This window comes from Chiloscyllium plagiosum, chromosome 48, assembly GCF_004010195.1.
Source record: "Chiloscyllium plagiosum isolate BGI_BamShark_2017 chromosome 48, ASM401019v2, whole genome shotgun sequence".
Taxonomy (NCBI): Eukaryota; Metazoa; Chordata; class Chondrichthyes; order Orectolobiformes; family Hemiscylliidae; genus Chiloscyllium; species Chiloscyllium plagiosum.
Genome location: NC_057757.1, coordinates 2,350,805 through 2,366,160, shown reverse-complemented (window position 1 = coordinate 2,366,160; position 15,356 = coordinate 2,350,805). Strand labels below are relative to the sequence as shown.

Here is a 15,356-nt window from a genome sequence, read left to right as displayed (position 1 = left end):
TACGACTTAAGATGGATGACAGAAGAATCTAAGGCAATTGGAGGATAAAGAGGAGTTCAAATCCAAAGGTCACCGTTGAAGGATATAATATAGGCTGTTTAAGATTGAGGCGAACAGAAGTTGAGGGAGCGGTGAGCCTGTGGAATTCTCTGCCATAGAAAGCGGTTGTGACCAAAATACTGAATATTTTCGGGAAGGACTTAGGTATAGTTCTTAGTGCTAAAGGGGTCAAAGGGTACAGGGAGAAAGCAGGAACAGAGGACAGAGTTCACTAATTAGTCGCGATCATGTTGAATGGTGGAGCAGGCTCAAATGGCTGTCTTAAATCTGTCACCCCTCAATTTGTAGTTATGCCTCCTCATACAAACTAACATCATCACCCGAGGAAAAACCTCATACAAACTAACATCATCACCCGAGGAAAAAGGACTTTCACTGTCTACCCTATCTAATCCTCTGATAATCTTGTATGTCTCTATCAAATCCCCCTTAGCCGCCTTCTTTCCAATGAGAACAGACCCAAGTCTCTCAGCCTTTCCTCATAAGACCTTCCCTCCAGACCAGGCAACATCCTGGTAAATCTCCTCTGCATCTTTTCCAATGCTTCCACATCCTTCCTGTAATGGGTCGACCAGAACTGTACACAGTATTCCAAGTGTAGCTGCACTAGCATTTTGTATAGTTGCAGCATGACATTACGGCTCTGGAACTCAATCTCTCTACCAATAAAACCTAACACACCGTATGCCGCCTTAACAACACTATCCACATGGGTGGCAACTTTCAGGGATCTATGTACATGGACACCAAGATCCCTCTGCACATCCACACTACCAAGAATCTTTCCATTGACCCAGTACTCTGCCTTCCTGTTATTCTTCCCAAAGTGCATCACCTCACATTTAGTTGCATTGAACTCCATTTGCCACCTCTCAGCCCAAATCTGCATTTTATCCAAGTCCCCCAGACTGCTCCTATTTTCTATAGTTCTGTGATTTTGTACAGCAGGGGGTTAGGAGTGTGCTGTCCACAAGTGTGGTAGAGGCAGATTCAATCAAGGTTTTCAAGATTGGAAAATTTCTTGAAGGGGGAAAGCTTTGCATGGCTTAAGGGATAAAGGATGTAAGTGAGGAATAAAATTCTAAAGGGTCTCACAGTTATAAACATAACTGAGCTACCTCTGTTGATAAAACCGAATTGTTCCAAATAAGGATTGAATGATCTGGCAGGATGTAAACTTACCTCATTCAACCCTGAAGGTTGTAAATTCTTGTCATCTCTTTCCATGAAACGGAGATGAGCTTTTCTTCTTCACATGTGAGATGGCTGGCTGGCAAAAATTTATTGCCCGTTCCTAGTTGCCCCTTGAGAAGGTGGTGGTGAGCTGCCTTTTTGAACTGCAGCAGTCCGTGTGTTGTAGGTAGATCCACAATGTTCCTTAGGGAAGGAATTCAGGATTTTGACCCAGCCACACTGAAGGAACGGCCAATATATTTCCAAGTCAGGATGGTGAGGGGCTCGGAGGGCAACTTGCAAGGGGGTGATGTTCCCACGTATCTACTGCCCTTGTCCTTCTGGATAGATGTGGTCATGGATTTGGAAGTTGCTGTCTGAGGATCTTTGCTGAGTTTCTGCAGTGCATCTTGTAGATGGTGCACTCTGCTGCTACTAAGCGTCGGGGCTGGAGGGAGTGGACATTTGTGGATGTGGTGCCAATCAAGCGGGGGCTGCTTTGTACTGGATGATGTTAAGCTTCTTGAGTGTTGCTGGAGCTGCCCCCATCCAGGGCAAGTGGGGAGTATTCCCTCACACTCCTGACTCGTGCCTTGTCTATGTTGGACAGGCTTTGGGGAGTCACAAGGCGTGTTACACACTACAAGATTCTTAGTCTCTGACATGTTTTTATAGCCATTGTGTTTATGTGATGAGTCCAGTTGACTTTTTGGTCAGTGGTAGCTTCCAGGATGTGGATAGTGGGGAATTCAGTGATGGCAGCATTATTGAACGTCAAGGTGCGGCAGTTAGATTGCTGCTCTTGTTGGAGGTGATCATTGCCTGGCATTTTGTGTGGTGGGAATGTAACTTGCCGTTTGTCAGCCCACCCCTGGATATTGCCCAGATCTTGTTGCATTTGGACACGGACTGCTTCAGTATCTGAGGAGTGTCGAATGGTGCTGAATGTTGTGCAATCATTGGCAAACGTCCCCACTTCTGACCTTATGACAGAGGGAAAGTTATTGACGAAACAGCTGAAGATGGTTGGGCCTCGGACATTACCCTGAGGAACTCCTGTAGAGATAACTGGGAGTTGAGATGACTGACCTCCAACAACCATGGCCACCCTCCTATGTAGAGGAAGCCTGACTGGCTGTGCTTTTCCAGCACTACACTTTTTGACTCCCACCTTCCTGTGTGCCAGGTATGACTCCAACCACTGGAAGGTTTGCCACCTGATACCCATTGATTCCAGTTTTGCCAGGGCTTCTTGATGCCACATTCAGTTGAATGCAGCCTTGATGTCAAGGGCTGTCCCCCTCCCCTCCCCTCTGGAAGTCAGCTCTTTGGTCCATGTTTGAACCAAGGCTGGAAAGAGGTCAGGAGCAGATTTGCAACAACAGTTGAAATCCTGTGGGGTTCACGTTTGTCATCTGCTTTTCACAGGGTATGAAGTTTCTTCACCACCGACAACTGGTCCATGGGCGTTTGAAATCCAGGAACTGTGTGGTAGACGGAAGATTTGTCTTAAAGGTGACGGACTATGGTTATAATGAGTTACTGGAAGTTCAAAATGTTACATGGATGGATCCGAAGCCAGAAGGTAATGATGCTCTGCAATGGTTAGCTTAGTGTTGGCCAAGAGCCACACTTGGGACTTTCCTCAAAAAGGCAGTTAAACTTACCAAGTGTACCAGGGTGGGGTTTAAGGAAATAACAACCTGATGTATGGGAGTGAGAATAGGCCATCCGGTCCCTCCATCCTGCTCCATAGAACGTTACAGCGCAGTACAGGTCCTTCGGCCCTCAATGTTGCGCTGACCTGTGAAATTAGTCTGATGCCCATCTAACCTACACTGTTACATTTTTATCCATATATATGTCCAATGCCCTTAACGTCGGTGAGTTTGCTACTGTTGCAGGCAGGCCATTCCATGCCCTTACTACTCTCTGAGTGAAGAAACTACCCCTGATATCTGTCCTATATCTATCACCCCTCAACTTAAAACTATGTCCCCTCGTGTTAGCCTTCACCATCTGAGGAAAAAGGCTGTCACTGTCCACCCTATCTTACCCTCTGATTATCTTATATGTCTCGATTAAGTCACCTCTCAAACGTCTCTCCAATGAAAACAGCCTCAGTTCCCTCAGCCTTTCCTCATAAGACCTTCCTTCCATACCAGGCAACATCCCAGTAAATCTCTTCTGAAACCTTTCCAAAGCTTCCACTTCCTCCCTATAATGCAGTGACCAGAACTGTACGCAATACCCCAGGTGCGGCCTTACCAGTGTTTTGTACAGCTGAAGCATGACCTTGAAGCATGAAGCTCAATCCCTCTACCAATAAATGCCAACACACCATATGCCTTCTTAACAACCCTATCAACCTTGGTGGCAACTTTCAGGGATTCATGCACCAGGACACCAAGATCTCTCTGTTCATCTACACTGCCAAGAATTTTACCATTAGCCCAGTACTCTGCATTCCTGTTACTTCTTCAACATATGCCTTCTTAACAACCCTATCAACCTTGGTGGCAACTTTCAGGGATTCATGCACAGGACACCAAGATCTCTCTGTTCATCTACACTGCCAAGAATTTTACCATTAGCCCAGTACTCTGCATTCCTGTTACTTCTTCCGAAGTGAACTACCTCACACTTTTCCATATTAAACTCCATTTGCCACTTCTCAGCCCAAATCTGTATCTTAGCTATGTCCCTCTGTAATCCTTTGTCACTATCCCCAACTGTGACTACCTTAGTGTCATCCGCAAATTTACTCAACCATCCTTCTACGCCCACATCCAGGTAACTTATAAAAATGACAAACAGCAGTGACCCCAAAACAGATCCTTGAGGCATTCCACTGGTAACTGAGCTCCAGGATGAACATTTCCCATCAACCACCACCTTCTGTCTTCTTTCAGCTAGCCAGTTTCTGATCCAAACCATTAAATTACCTTCAATCCTGAAACTCTGTATTTTGTGCAATAGCCCACCGTGTGGAACCTTATCAAACACCTTACTGAAATCCATATACACCACATCAACCACTTTACCTTCTTCCACCTGTTTGGTCACCTTGAAGAACTCAATAAGGTTAGTGAGGCACGACCTATCCTTCACAAAACAGTGTTGACTATCCATAATCAAATTATTCCTTTCCAGATGATAAATCCTGTCTCATATAACCTTTCCCAACACCTTACCCACAACTGAAGTAAGGCACACTGGCCTATAATTACCAGAGTTGTCCCAACTCCCCTTCTTGAACAAGGGAACATTTGCTATCTTCCAGTCTTCTGGCACTACTCCTGTTGACAATGACGACATGAAGATCAAAGCCAAAGGCCCTGCAATCTCCTCCCTGCCTTCCCAGAGAATCCGAGGATAAATCCCATCCGTCCCAGGGGACTTATGTATTTACAGATCTTCCAAAATTCCTAAAACCTCCTCTTTGTCAACCTCAATCTCATCTAGCCTTGTAGCCTCTTTCTCTGTATTCTCACTAACATTGCCCTTTTCCAGTGTGAATACTGAGGAAAAGTATTCATTAAGCGCTTCCCCTATGCCCTCAGATTCCACACACAACTTTCCACTACTGTCTTTGCTTGGCCCTAATCTGACTCTAGTCATTCTTTTATTCCTGATATACCGATAGAAGGCCTTAAGGTTTTCCTTGATCCAATCCGCCAACTTCTCACATCCCCTCCTGGCTCTTCTTAGCTCTCTCTTTAGGTCCTTCCTGGCTATCTTATAACTCTCAAGCCCCCTAACTGAGCCTTCACTCCTCATATAAGCCTTCTTTATCTTGACAAGAGCTTCAACATCTTTAGTAAACCTTGGCTCTCTCTCCACAACTACCTCCCTGCTTGATAGGCATATACTTATCAAGGACACACTGTAGCTGTTCCTTTTTCAAGTGTGTCCATCCCCTGCAGTTTCCTTCCCCATCCTATGCATCCTAAATCTTACCTAATAGCTTTTCCTCCAGTTATACCTCTTTCCCTGCAGTATGTACCTGGCCCTGCCCATTGCTATTGTAAACATAACTGAATAATGGTCACTATCACCAAAGTGCTCACCTACCTCCAAATCTAACACCTAGTCGGGTTCATTCCCCGGTACCAAATCCAATATGGCATTGCCCTTTGTTGGCCTGTCTACATACCATGTCAGAAAACTCTCCTGCGCACATTGAACAAAAACTGACCCATCTAAACTACTTGAAGAATAGTATTTCCAGTCAGTATTGAGGAAGTTGAAGTCTCCCATAACAACTATCCTGTTACTCCTATCGGGAGTCATCTTTGCTATCCTTTCTCTACATCCCTGGAACAATTCGGAGACCTATAGAAATGGAGGCATAGGGTGACATGGTGGCTCAGTGGTTAGCACTACAGCCTCACAGCGCCAGAGACCCAGGTTCGATTCCCGCCTCGGGCGACAGTCTTTGTGGAGTTTGCATATTCTCCCCGTGTCTGCGTGGGTTTCCTCCAGGTGCTCCGGTTTCTTTCCACAGTCCAAAGTTGTGCAGATCAGGTGAATTGGCCGTGCTAAATTGCCCATAGTGTTAGGTGCATTAGTCAGAGGGAAATGGGTCTGGATGAGTTGCTCTTCAGAGGGTCAGCGTGGACTTGTTGGGCTGAAGGGCCTGTTTCCACACTGTAGGGGAATGTAATTAAAAAAAATCTCCCAACAGGGTGACTTCTTTCCTGTTTCTAACCTCAGCCCAAACTACCTCAGTGGATGAGTCCTCAAACGTTATCTTAGCTGCTGAAATACTACCCTTGATTAACAATGCCACACCTATCTGTCTTTTACCATCTTCTCTGTTCTTACTGAAACGTCTAAATTCCGGAATCTGCAACAACCATTCCTGACCCTCCTCTAGCCATGCCTCTGAAATGGCCACAACATCGAGATCTCAAGGACCAACCAATGCTGCAAGTTCACCCACCTTATTCTGGATGCTGCTCGCATTGAAGTACACACATTTCAAACCAATGTCCTAATTGCTGGTGTCCTCTCCTGACTTTGTAAACCCTATCACTGACCTCACTACCCTCAACCTCCACTATACAATAAAATCTGTTTGTGTCTGTTACTCCATTTTCTTACCCCATTCCACCTTCACACTCTTGACTCCATTGTTTATTAAAGTTTGTGTAAAGTTATTTTCAGCTTTATTCAGTGACTCAGCCTGTAAGTCCCATTTGGGGAGGAGAATTTCAAACACCTGGAGTGGAGGTTCATAGCTCCTTGAAGGTGGAGTCGCAGGGAGACAGGATAGTGAAGAAGGCGTTTGGTACACTTTCCTTGGTCAGTGCATTGAGTACAGGGGTTGGGAGGTTGTGTTGCAGCTGTACAGGACATTGGTTAGGCCACTTTTGGAACACTGCGTGCAGTTCTGGTCTCTATGCTATAGGAAGGATGTTGTGAAACTTGGAAAGGTTCAGAAAAGATTTACAAGGATGTTGCCAGGGTTGGAAGGTTTGAGCTACAGGGAGAGGCTGAACAGGCTGGGGCTGTTTTCCCTGGAATGTCGGACCAGCAACACATTTCCAGCTCTGATCTCCAGCATCTGCAGACCTCACTTTCTCCTGAAGGATGTTGTGAAACTTGGAAAGGTTCAGAAAAGATTTACAAGGATGTTGCCAGGGTTGGAAGGTTTGAGCTATCGGGTGAGGCTGAATAGGCTGGGGCTGTTTTCCCTGGAATGTCGGAGGCTGAGGGGTGACTTTATAGTGGTTTATAAAATCATGAGAGGCATGGATAGGGTGAATAGACAAGGTCTTTTCCCTGGGGTGGGGGAGACCAGAACTAAAGTGGCATAGGTTTAAGGGTTTAGATTAGAGTGGTGCTGGAAAAGCACAGCAGGTCAGGCAGCATCCGAGGAGCAGGAAAATCGACGTTTCAGGCAAAAGCCCTTCAGCCATTCCTGATGAAGGGCTTTTGCCTGAAACGTCGATTTTCCTGCTCCTCGGATGCTACCTGACCTGCTGTGCTTTTCCAGCACCACTCTAATCTAAACTCTGGTTTCCAGCATCTGCAGCCTTGGGCATAGGTTTGAGGTGAGAGGGGAAAGATTTAAAAGGGACCTAAGGGGCAACTTTTTCACACAGAGGGTGGTGCATGTGTGGAATGAGCCGCCAGAGGAAGTGGTGGAGGCTGGTACAACGATAACATTTAAAAGGCGTCTGGATGCTTATATGAGGAAGGGTTTAGAGGGATATGGGGCAAACATTGGCAAATGGGACTAGATTGGGCTGGGGTATCTGGTCAGCGTGGACAAGTTGGACTGAAAGGTCTGTTTCCGTGCTCTATGACTCGATGACATGTTTGGCATTTGGTTGTTGCTGTTCCACCCTGGCCTATTTATAGAGAGAGGCGACGCATTCAAACCTAACAGACCCGTATGGAAATGAGCACCAGGAGAGTTCTATGTTGCGTCTTAATTTCACGGAAAGAAGTTTCCCACTCGATTCACGTTTTTCTTTTTTCTCTCTCGTCACCAGACCGGTTTTGGACGGCCCCGGAGCTTCTTCGAGATCCGAGCCTCGAGAAGGTGGGGACTTTCTGCGGAGATGTCTACAGCTTCTCCATCATCATGCAGGAAGTGATCGTGCGAGGACCTCCATTCTCCATGCTGGACCTGAGTCCCAATGGTACCCCCACCGTCATGGTGTTGGCTGCTTAGACGTGTGCCCTTAACCTGGAGAAAGCTCATTAGCTGATGGTGCGCGCAATGAGGCTGCGCACAGATTAATGGGCGGGAAAGCAGTGCCGATTTGAGAGTGTGGGGAGAAGAGGAGGAGTGTGGAGGGGGGTGGAGGGCACAGCGGGGAAGGTGCAGGAGGGGTGGAGAGGAGGAGTGGTGGGGGAAGTAGTTGTGAGAGAGAGCACGTCTTCGAAAGGTAGCTGGAGGGACACTCGAGGGAAATAAAGTTGCAGGGGTCTCCTGGATAGAGCAGGATGTGGGGAGGAGATTGAGTCTGCTCTGATTGGTCTCCAGAGAGTCAGCATGGACTCCAATGGGCCACCCTCTGATGTGGAAATGTCTCTCGGACAGGAACAACAACATCATTCTCACGCCTGGGAAGGCGATGGCCTAGTGGCCTTACCGCTGGACTGTTAATCCAGAGATCCAGAGGATGTTCTGGGAACCTGGGTTCGAATCCCTCCACGGCAGATGGTGGAATTTGATAATATCTGGAATTAAGAATCCAATGATGACCGTGAATCTATTGTGGGGAAAACCCACCTAGTTTACGAATGTCCTTTAGGGAAGGAATCTGCCATCGTTACCTGCTCTGGCCTACATGTGACTCCAGACCCACAGCAAAGTGGTTGACTCTTAACTGCCTTCTGGGCAATTAGGGATGGGTCGTAAATGCTGGCCTGGCCAGCAATGCCCTCATCCCGTGAACGAATAAAGAAAAACTCAACATCCACAGGATCCCATCAAGCCGTCCAAACACCCCTTCATTGACTGTAATTGTGCAGTCTCCAATATCTGTCCATCCATGGGTTAGAACGTAGAACATAGAACATTACAGCGCAGTACAGGCCCTTCGGCCCTCAATGTTGCGCCGACCTGTTATACCAATCTGAACCCCACCCCACCTACACTATTCCATGTACGTCCATATGCATGTCCAATGACGACTTCAATGTACTTAAAGTTGCTCAGTTCCTGAGTGAAGGTTTCCCCTAATGTCAGTTCTATACTTGCTTCTTTCCAGATTGCATCCGCACCTCCCCGATTTGCACAGCATGATCCCACAAATAGCAACATGACGACAGCTGGAGTGTTTGTTTTCTCTTTGGCTTTGTTGGTTGAGGGATAAATATTGGCTCCAGGACGCTTGGGAGAACTGCAGTGTTCGTTTTCAAATTGGTGGCGAAGGGATCTTTCCTGCCGACTTGAAAGGCCCACCCCCCCCCCAGTTTAGCATCTGATCCCAAAGACAGCATCTCTGGCAGCGCAGCACTCCCTCAGCACAGCAATGGGAGCATGCGCCTGGATTTTGCATTCAGGACTCCTGGAGTGGGTATTATTCTTCTGCCCCAGACTGGAAGTGCCGCCAACTGAGAATGGTTTATATGTTGGAAAGTTAGATCTCTACCTCCCACCTTAAAGGTTTGCGGTCCACTCGGCTCACTCCGTGAACCTTCCCGTGAGGATAGTGGATTATATTCACGCTACAGCTTGGCCATCTTAAAACTCCTGATCCAGAGCAAGTTGCAAAGCTTCAGCCACATGTCTCTTTTCAACGATATTCAAGTTCCCTTCATATTTTGGCACTTGTGCCAACTTCAAAGAGAAGGGATAGAGATTGGAACTAGGACAGTTGTCGCCTCAGGCGACTGACTGTGTGGAGTTTGCACATTCTCCCTGTGTCTGCGTGGGTTTCCTCCAGGTGTTCTGGTTTCCTCCCAAAGATGTGCAGGGTCAGGTGAATTGGCCATGCTAAATTGTCCGTAGTGTTAGGTAAGGGGTAAATGTAGGGTTATGGGTGGGTTGCGCTTCGGCGGGTCGGTGTGGACTTGTTGGGCCGGAGGGTCTGTTTTCACACTGTAAAGTAATCTAATCTAATCTAAAAAAAAATTGTCTGAAATGTCATCCAGATTCTGGATTAGTGGTGCTGGAAAAGCACAGCAGTTCAGGCAGCATCCGAGGAGCAGTAAAATTGACATTTCGGGCAAAAGCCCTTCATCAGGAAATGTCATCCAGGCAGGTCATTGGCTGGGAGAAAGTGCGACTGCAGATGTTGGAGATCAAACTCGAGAATGTGGTGCTGGAAAAGCACAGCAGGCCAGGCAGCATCCGAGGAACAGGAGAATCGAAGTTTCGGGCATAAGCCCTTCATCAGGAATGGCTTATGGTCGTTGATTGTCCGGGGTGCTATTGACTGGTGACATCAACCTTGCTCAACAGAAACAGAAGTTGCTGAAAAAGCTCAGCAGTTCAGGCAGCATCTGTAGAGAGAAATCGGAGGTGATGTTTTGGATCGAGTGACCCCTCTTCAGAGGAAGGGTCACTGGAACTGAAACATTAATCCAACTTCTCTCGACAGATGCTGTGGCACCTGCTGAGCTTTGTTCTGTTTTCCTTCCATTTTACACCAGCCTTGCCGATGGCTGTGACGGTCGGTGCAGAGGTGGCTGCTCACGTGCTGGTTTCTACAAAGCTGCTCCTATTCCTTTTCAGATATTGTCAAGAAAGTACAGAAGCCTCCGCCACTGTGCCGGCCCTCCGTCTCACCAGATCTTGCTCCCATGGAGTGTATCCAGATCATGAAACAATGTTGGAGTGAGCAGCCTGAGAGACGACCCAACTTTGACCAGATCTTTGACCAGGTCAGCACCACCTCTCCCACCCGGGCACACTCTCGGAGCTGTTAGAGGCTCCAAAATTGACTGTGTAAAATATACAAATTTTTTGCACTCTTGTCTCCTGCAGTATGCATTGTTTGAAATTATGGCATTCTTGCATTGTGTCCTGATGATTTCAAAGTGAAAAGGCGTGGCAATGGCCTCGTGGCATTGTCTCTGGGCTGTTAAACCAGGAAGTCGAGAGTGTGGTGCTGGAAAAGCACAGCAGGTCAGGCAGCATCTGAGGAGCTGGAGCATTGACGTTTCTGGCATAAACCCTGTTAATCCAAGAACCCTGGTAATATTCTGGGGACCCGAGCTCAAATCCTGCCACGGCTGATCGACTCATAGAGTTGTACAGGCCCTTCGGCCCAACTTGTCCATGCTGATCAGATATCCTAAATTAATCTAGTCCCATTTGGCCCCTATCCCTCCAAACCCTTCCTATTCATATACCCATCCAGATGCCTCTTAAATGTTTCAATTGTACCAGCCTCCACCACTTCCTCTGGCAGCACATTCCATGCACGTATCACCCTCTGTGTGAAAAAGCTGCTCCCTTAGGTCCATTTTATATCTTTCCCCTCTCATCCTAAACCAATGCCCTCTAGTTCTGGACTCCTGGACACCCCGACTCCAGGAAAAAAAAACTTTGTCTATTTATCCTATCCATGCCCCTCATGATTTTATAAACCTCTATAAGATTACCCCCCTCAGCCTCCGACACTCCAGGGAAAACAGCCCCAGCCTGTTCAGCCTCTCCCTGTAGCTCAAACCCTCCAACCCTGGCAACATCCTTGTAAATCTTTTCTGAACCCTTTCAAGTTTCACAACATCATTCCTGGAATAGGGAGACCAGAATTGCATGCAGTGTTCAAAAAGTGGCCTAACCAATGTCCTGTACAGATGCAACATGACCTCCCAACTCCTGTACTCAATACTCTGACCAATAAAGGCAAGTATGCCAAATTATGGAATTTGAATTCAGTAAAATGAAAATCTAGAAATAAGAATCTAATGATGATCATATTGATTGACCGAAAAAGGTTCATTAATATCCTTCAGGCAAGAAACCAACCATCTTTACCTGGTCTGGCCTACATGTAACTTCAGACCCACAGCAATGTGGTTGACTCTTAACTGCCCTCTGGGCAATTAGGGATGGGCAATAAACGTTGGTCGAGACAGTGATCCCAACATCTAATGAATTAAAAATGCACACGTTTGCCTTTTCGGCAAGATTCAGGAGAGCTGATCTTCCATGTTGTTTGTTCCCTGTGCCGGCAGTTTAAAAACATTAACAAGGGCAAGAAGACAAACATTATCGACTCGATGCTGCGGATGCTGGAGCAATACTCCAGCAATCTGGAGGACCTGATCAAGGAGAGGACGGAGGAGCTGGAGATCGAGAAGCAGAAAACCGATCAGCTCCTAACGCAGATGTTGCCATAGTGAGTGCCAAACGTACCCACAAACCCCACCTACCCCTTCGGTCTTCCTGTGAACAGAGGCGTCGGGCTGAGGGAGAGGAGGCTGTGGGTGACATAGCTGGGTGGACATCCCAACCACGGTTCTCCCAGTGCAGTATTAAGGGAGTACTGCACTGTCTGAGACCCCAACTTTCAGACAGCACATCAAACCAAGGTCTAGCTTATCAGGTGAATATAAAAATAATCCCGCGGCCCCTCTTTGCAAAGAATCACAGGGATGTCTCCCCGATATCCAACATCACTAAAAATCGATTATGTGGGCATTATTGCATGTGAGAACACGCGCAAATTGGCTGCCATGATATCTAACTGGCAATAGTGACTGCACTTCAATTACTTCATTGGCTGTTCTGGAGGATCTTGAGGCTCTCTCATTCTCTCCCAGCTTCCCGATGTTCCTTCACATCTCTCCCTCCAATACCCAGCTAGTCCCCCTCTCTCACCTTCTAAATTCATCGCTGTCAAATATACAGAGGAACCTCGATATTTCGGCACTCAATTATACAAATATTGGGATATCCGGCAACATTGCAAGGTCCCGATGCTTGGCTAAACTATCCGGCACTCGATTATCTGGAATTTGATTAACCGAACGAAATACTCCCCGCCTTGATTGTCCTTCAGATAATCAAGGTCCCATGTATGTGGCTCCAATGGAATCTGCCTACATCAGTCTCCCACAGGAACACATTCCAAATCCGAACAATTCTGAGTAAAGACGGTTCTCCCTGTCTCACTCCTAGCTCTCTTGCTGACGATCTTGAAGTTGTGACCCCCTAGTTGCTACTGGAGATCGAACATCCTTGTTTCCCCTGTCAAAATTGTTCATTACTTTGGACACCTTAGTAAGGTTACCATGACACCAAAGACAATAAGCCCAGTTTCTCTAATCCTTCCTTGTATCTAAAACCCCTCATTTCTGGTATCATTCTCTCGCTCTCTAGGGCTTTAACATCCTTCCTTAAAAAAGGTGCCCAGAGCTAGGGTGGCACAGTAGCTTAGTGGTGCCTCACAGCACCAGGGCCCCGGGTTCGATCCCACACTGGGATGACTGTCTGTGTGAAGTTTGCACATTTTTCCCATGTCTGTGTGGGTTTCCTCCACGTGCCCTGGTTTCCTCCCATAGGCCAAAGATGTGCAGGTTAGGGTGCATTGGCCGTGCTAAATTGTCCCATAGTGCCCAGGGATGTGCAGGCTAATTGGGTTAGCCATGGGAAATACAGGGATAGATTGGGCCTGGGTGGGATGCTCTTCGGAGGGTCAGTGTGTACTCGATGGGCCGAATGGACTGTTTCCAGACTGTAGGGATTGAATGAATACTCCAAATGAGGAATGACCTATGACTTATACAGGTGTGGCATCGTCTCCTTGCTTTTACACTCTCTGCGTCGATTTACAAACACAATGATCCTCTAACACATCTTTCAACATGCCTGGCCACCAATCGTTTTTTTAAAAAAAAATCCATCTGGTTCACTAACGCTCCTTAGGGACAGCAATCTGCCTTCCTTAGTCGGGTTTGACCTACATGTGACTCCAGACCCACAGCCAATCTGGTTGATTCTTAACTGCCCTCAGGATAGTGGCTTACCAGAACCTTCTCAAGGGTCAGTTAGGGAGGGGCATCAAATAATGGCCATCCCAGTGATACCCATGCCCCTGCGTCAAGCGCTGTTCTCCCTGATAGTGTCGGTATGATTACCAGTCAGAGATTGCTGACTCACCGTTCCTTCCTTACTTGCCCAGCTCTGTCGCCCAGGCACTGAAGACGGGGGACCCGGTGGAGCCTGAACATTTTGAGCAGGTGACCATCTACTTCAGCGACATTGTTGGTTTCACCACCATCTCAGCCATGAGCGATCCCATCGAGGTGGTTGACCTTCTCAACGACCTTTACACTTTGTTCGACGCCATCATCGGATCCCACGATGTCTACAAGGTAGTTAGCTCGGAGTGAACAGCTCAGCTTTGTCAGGTTGTATTTGACAAATTCAGACGGTCACTCAGAGGCGATCTAGCTGTGCGTAAGAGGCTTATTCAGTCCTAATTATACAAACTTTTGTATGCAAGTATAAAGCATTCAGCAGGTCAGAGGCCAGGAATATTGAGGTGAGTAATTTCCCTCCTGACTCCCCAAAGCCTGTTCCACCATCAACAAGGCACAAGTCGGGAGTGTGAGGGAATACTTCCCACTTGCCCCTGGATGGGGGCAGCCCTAGTAACACTCAAGAAACTCGACACCATCCAGGACAAAGCAGCACCTGCTTGATTGACACCACATCCACACTCCCCACCAGGTGTACCATCTACAGGATGCAATTCACCAAAGATCCTCAGACAGCACCTTCCAAACCCACAACCACTTCCATCTACAAGAACAAGGGCAGCAGATTTGGGGCAGCACGGTGGCTCAGTGGTTAGCACTGCTGCCTCACAGCTCCAGGGACCCAGTTCGATTCCAGCCTCGAGCAACTGTCTGTGCGGAGTTTGCACATTCTCCCCGTGTCTGCGTGGGTTTCCTCCCACAGTCCAAAGATGTGCAGGTCAGGTGAATTGGCCATGCCAAATTGCCCGTAGCGTTAGGTGCATTAGTCAGAGGGAAATGGATCTGGGTGGGTTACTCTTCAGAGGGTCGGTGTGGATTTGTTGGGCCGAAGGGTCTGTTTCCACACTGTAGGGGAATCTAATCTAATCAGATACACGGGAACACCACCACCTTCAAGTTCTCCTCTGAGCCACTTGTCATCCTGACTTGGAAAGCCGTTCCTTGATGTCAAATAAAACACTGTCACTGACTCAAAATCCAGGAATTCCCTCCTTGATGGCACTGGGTGGGTCAACCTTCAGCAGATGGACTGCAGCGGTTCAAGAAGGCAGCTCAGCCTACCACCTTCTCAAGGGGCAACTAGGGACGGGCAATAAATGCTGGGCCCAGCCAAAGATACCCACACCCCACAAAATGAATAAATTTTAATAAAACTCACTCTAGGCCCTTCATGTGAAACTTCTCCATCTCTTCAGCATTTCACCAATCCCCGCCCCCATCTCTCTGTTCTTTTCTTTCTTGCATGTTTAGAGTCATAGAAATGCACAGCATGGAAACAGACCCTTCGGCCCAACCTGTCCATGCCGACTAGATATCCCAACCCAATCTAGTCCCACCTGCCAGCACCCGGCCCATATCCCTCCAAACCCTTCCTCTTCATATACCCATCCAAATGCCTCTTAAATGTTGCAATTGTACCAGCCTCCACCACTTCCTCTGGCAGC

The 15,356-nt window shown here is 47.5% G+C and overlaps 1 protein-coding gene across 4 annotated transcripts in view; it reads left to right on the top strand.

Moving 5' to 3' along the window:
• Positions 1 to 15,356, top strand: part of LOC122544312 (retinal guanylyl cyclase 2-like) — a 73,049-nt gene that overhangs the window by 40,397 nt on the left and 17,296 nt on the right. For all 4 annotated transcript variants that reach the window (XM_043683469.1, XM_043683468.1, XM_043683471.1 and 1 more), the window contains exons 10-14: positions 2,662 to 2,818; positions 7,737 to 7,886; positions 10,433 to 10,581; positions 11,884 to 12,047; positions 13,833 to 14,025. In XM_043683469.1, coding sequence (XP_043539404.1) covers positions 2,662 to 2,818; positions 7,737 to 7,886; positions 10,433 to 10,581; positions 11,884 to 12,047; positions 13,833 to 14,025 — 813 coding nt within the window. The remainder of the gene's footprint in view (positions 1 to 2,661; positions 2,819 to 7,736; positions 7,887 to 10,432; positions 10,582 to 11,883; positions 12,048 to 13,832; positions 14,026 to 15,356) is intronic.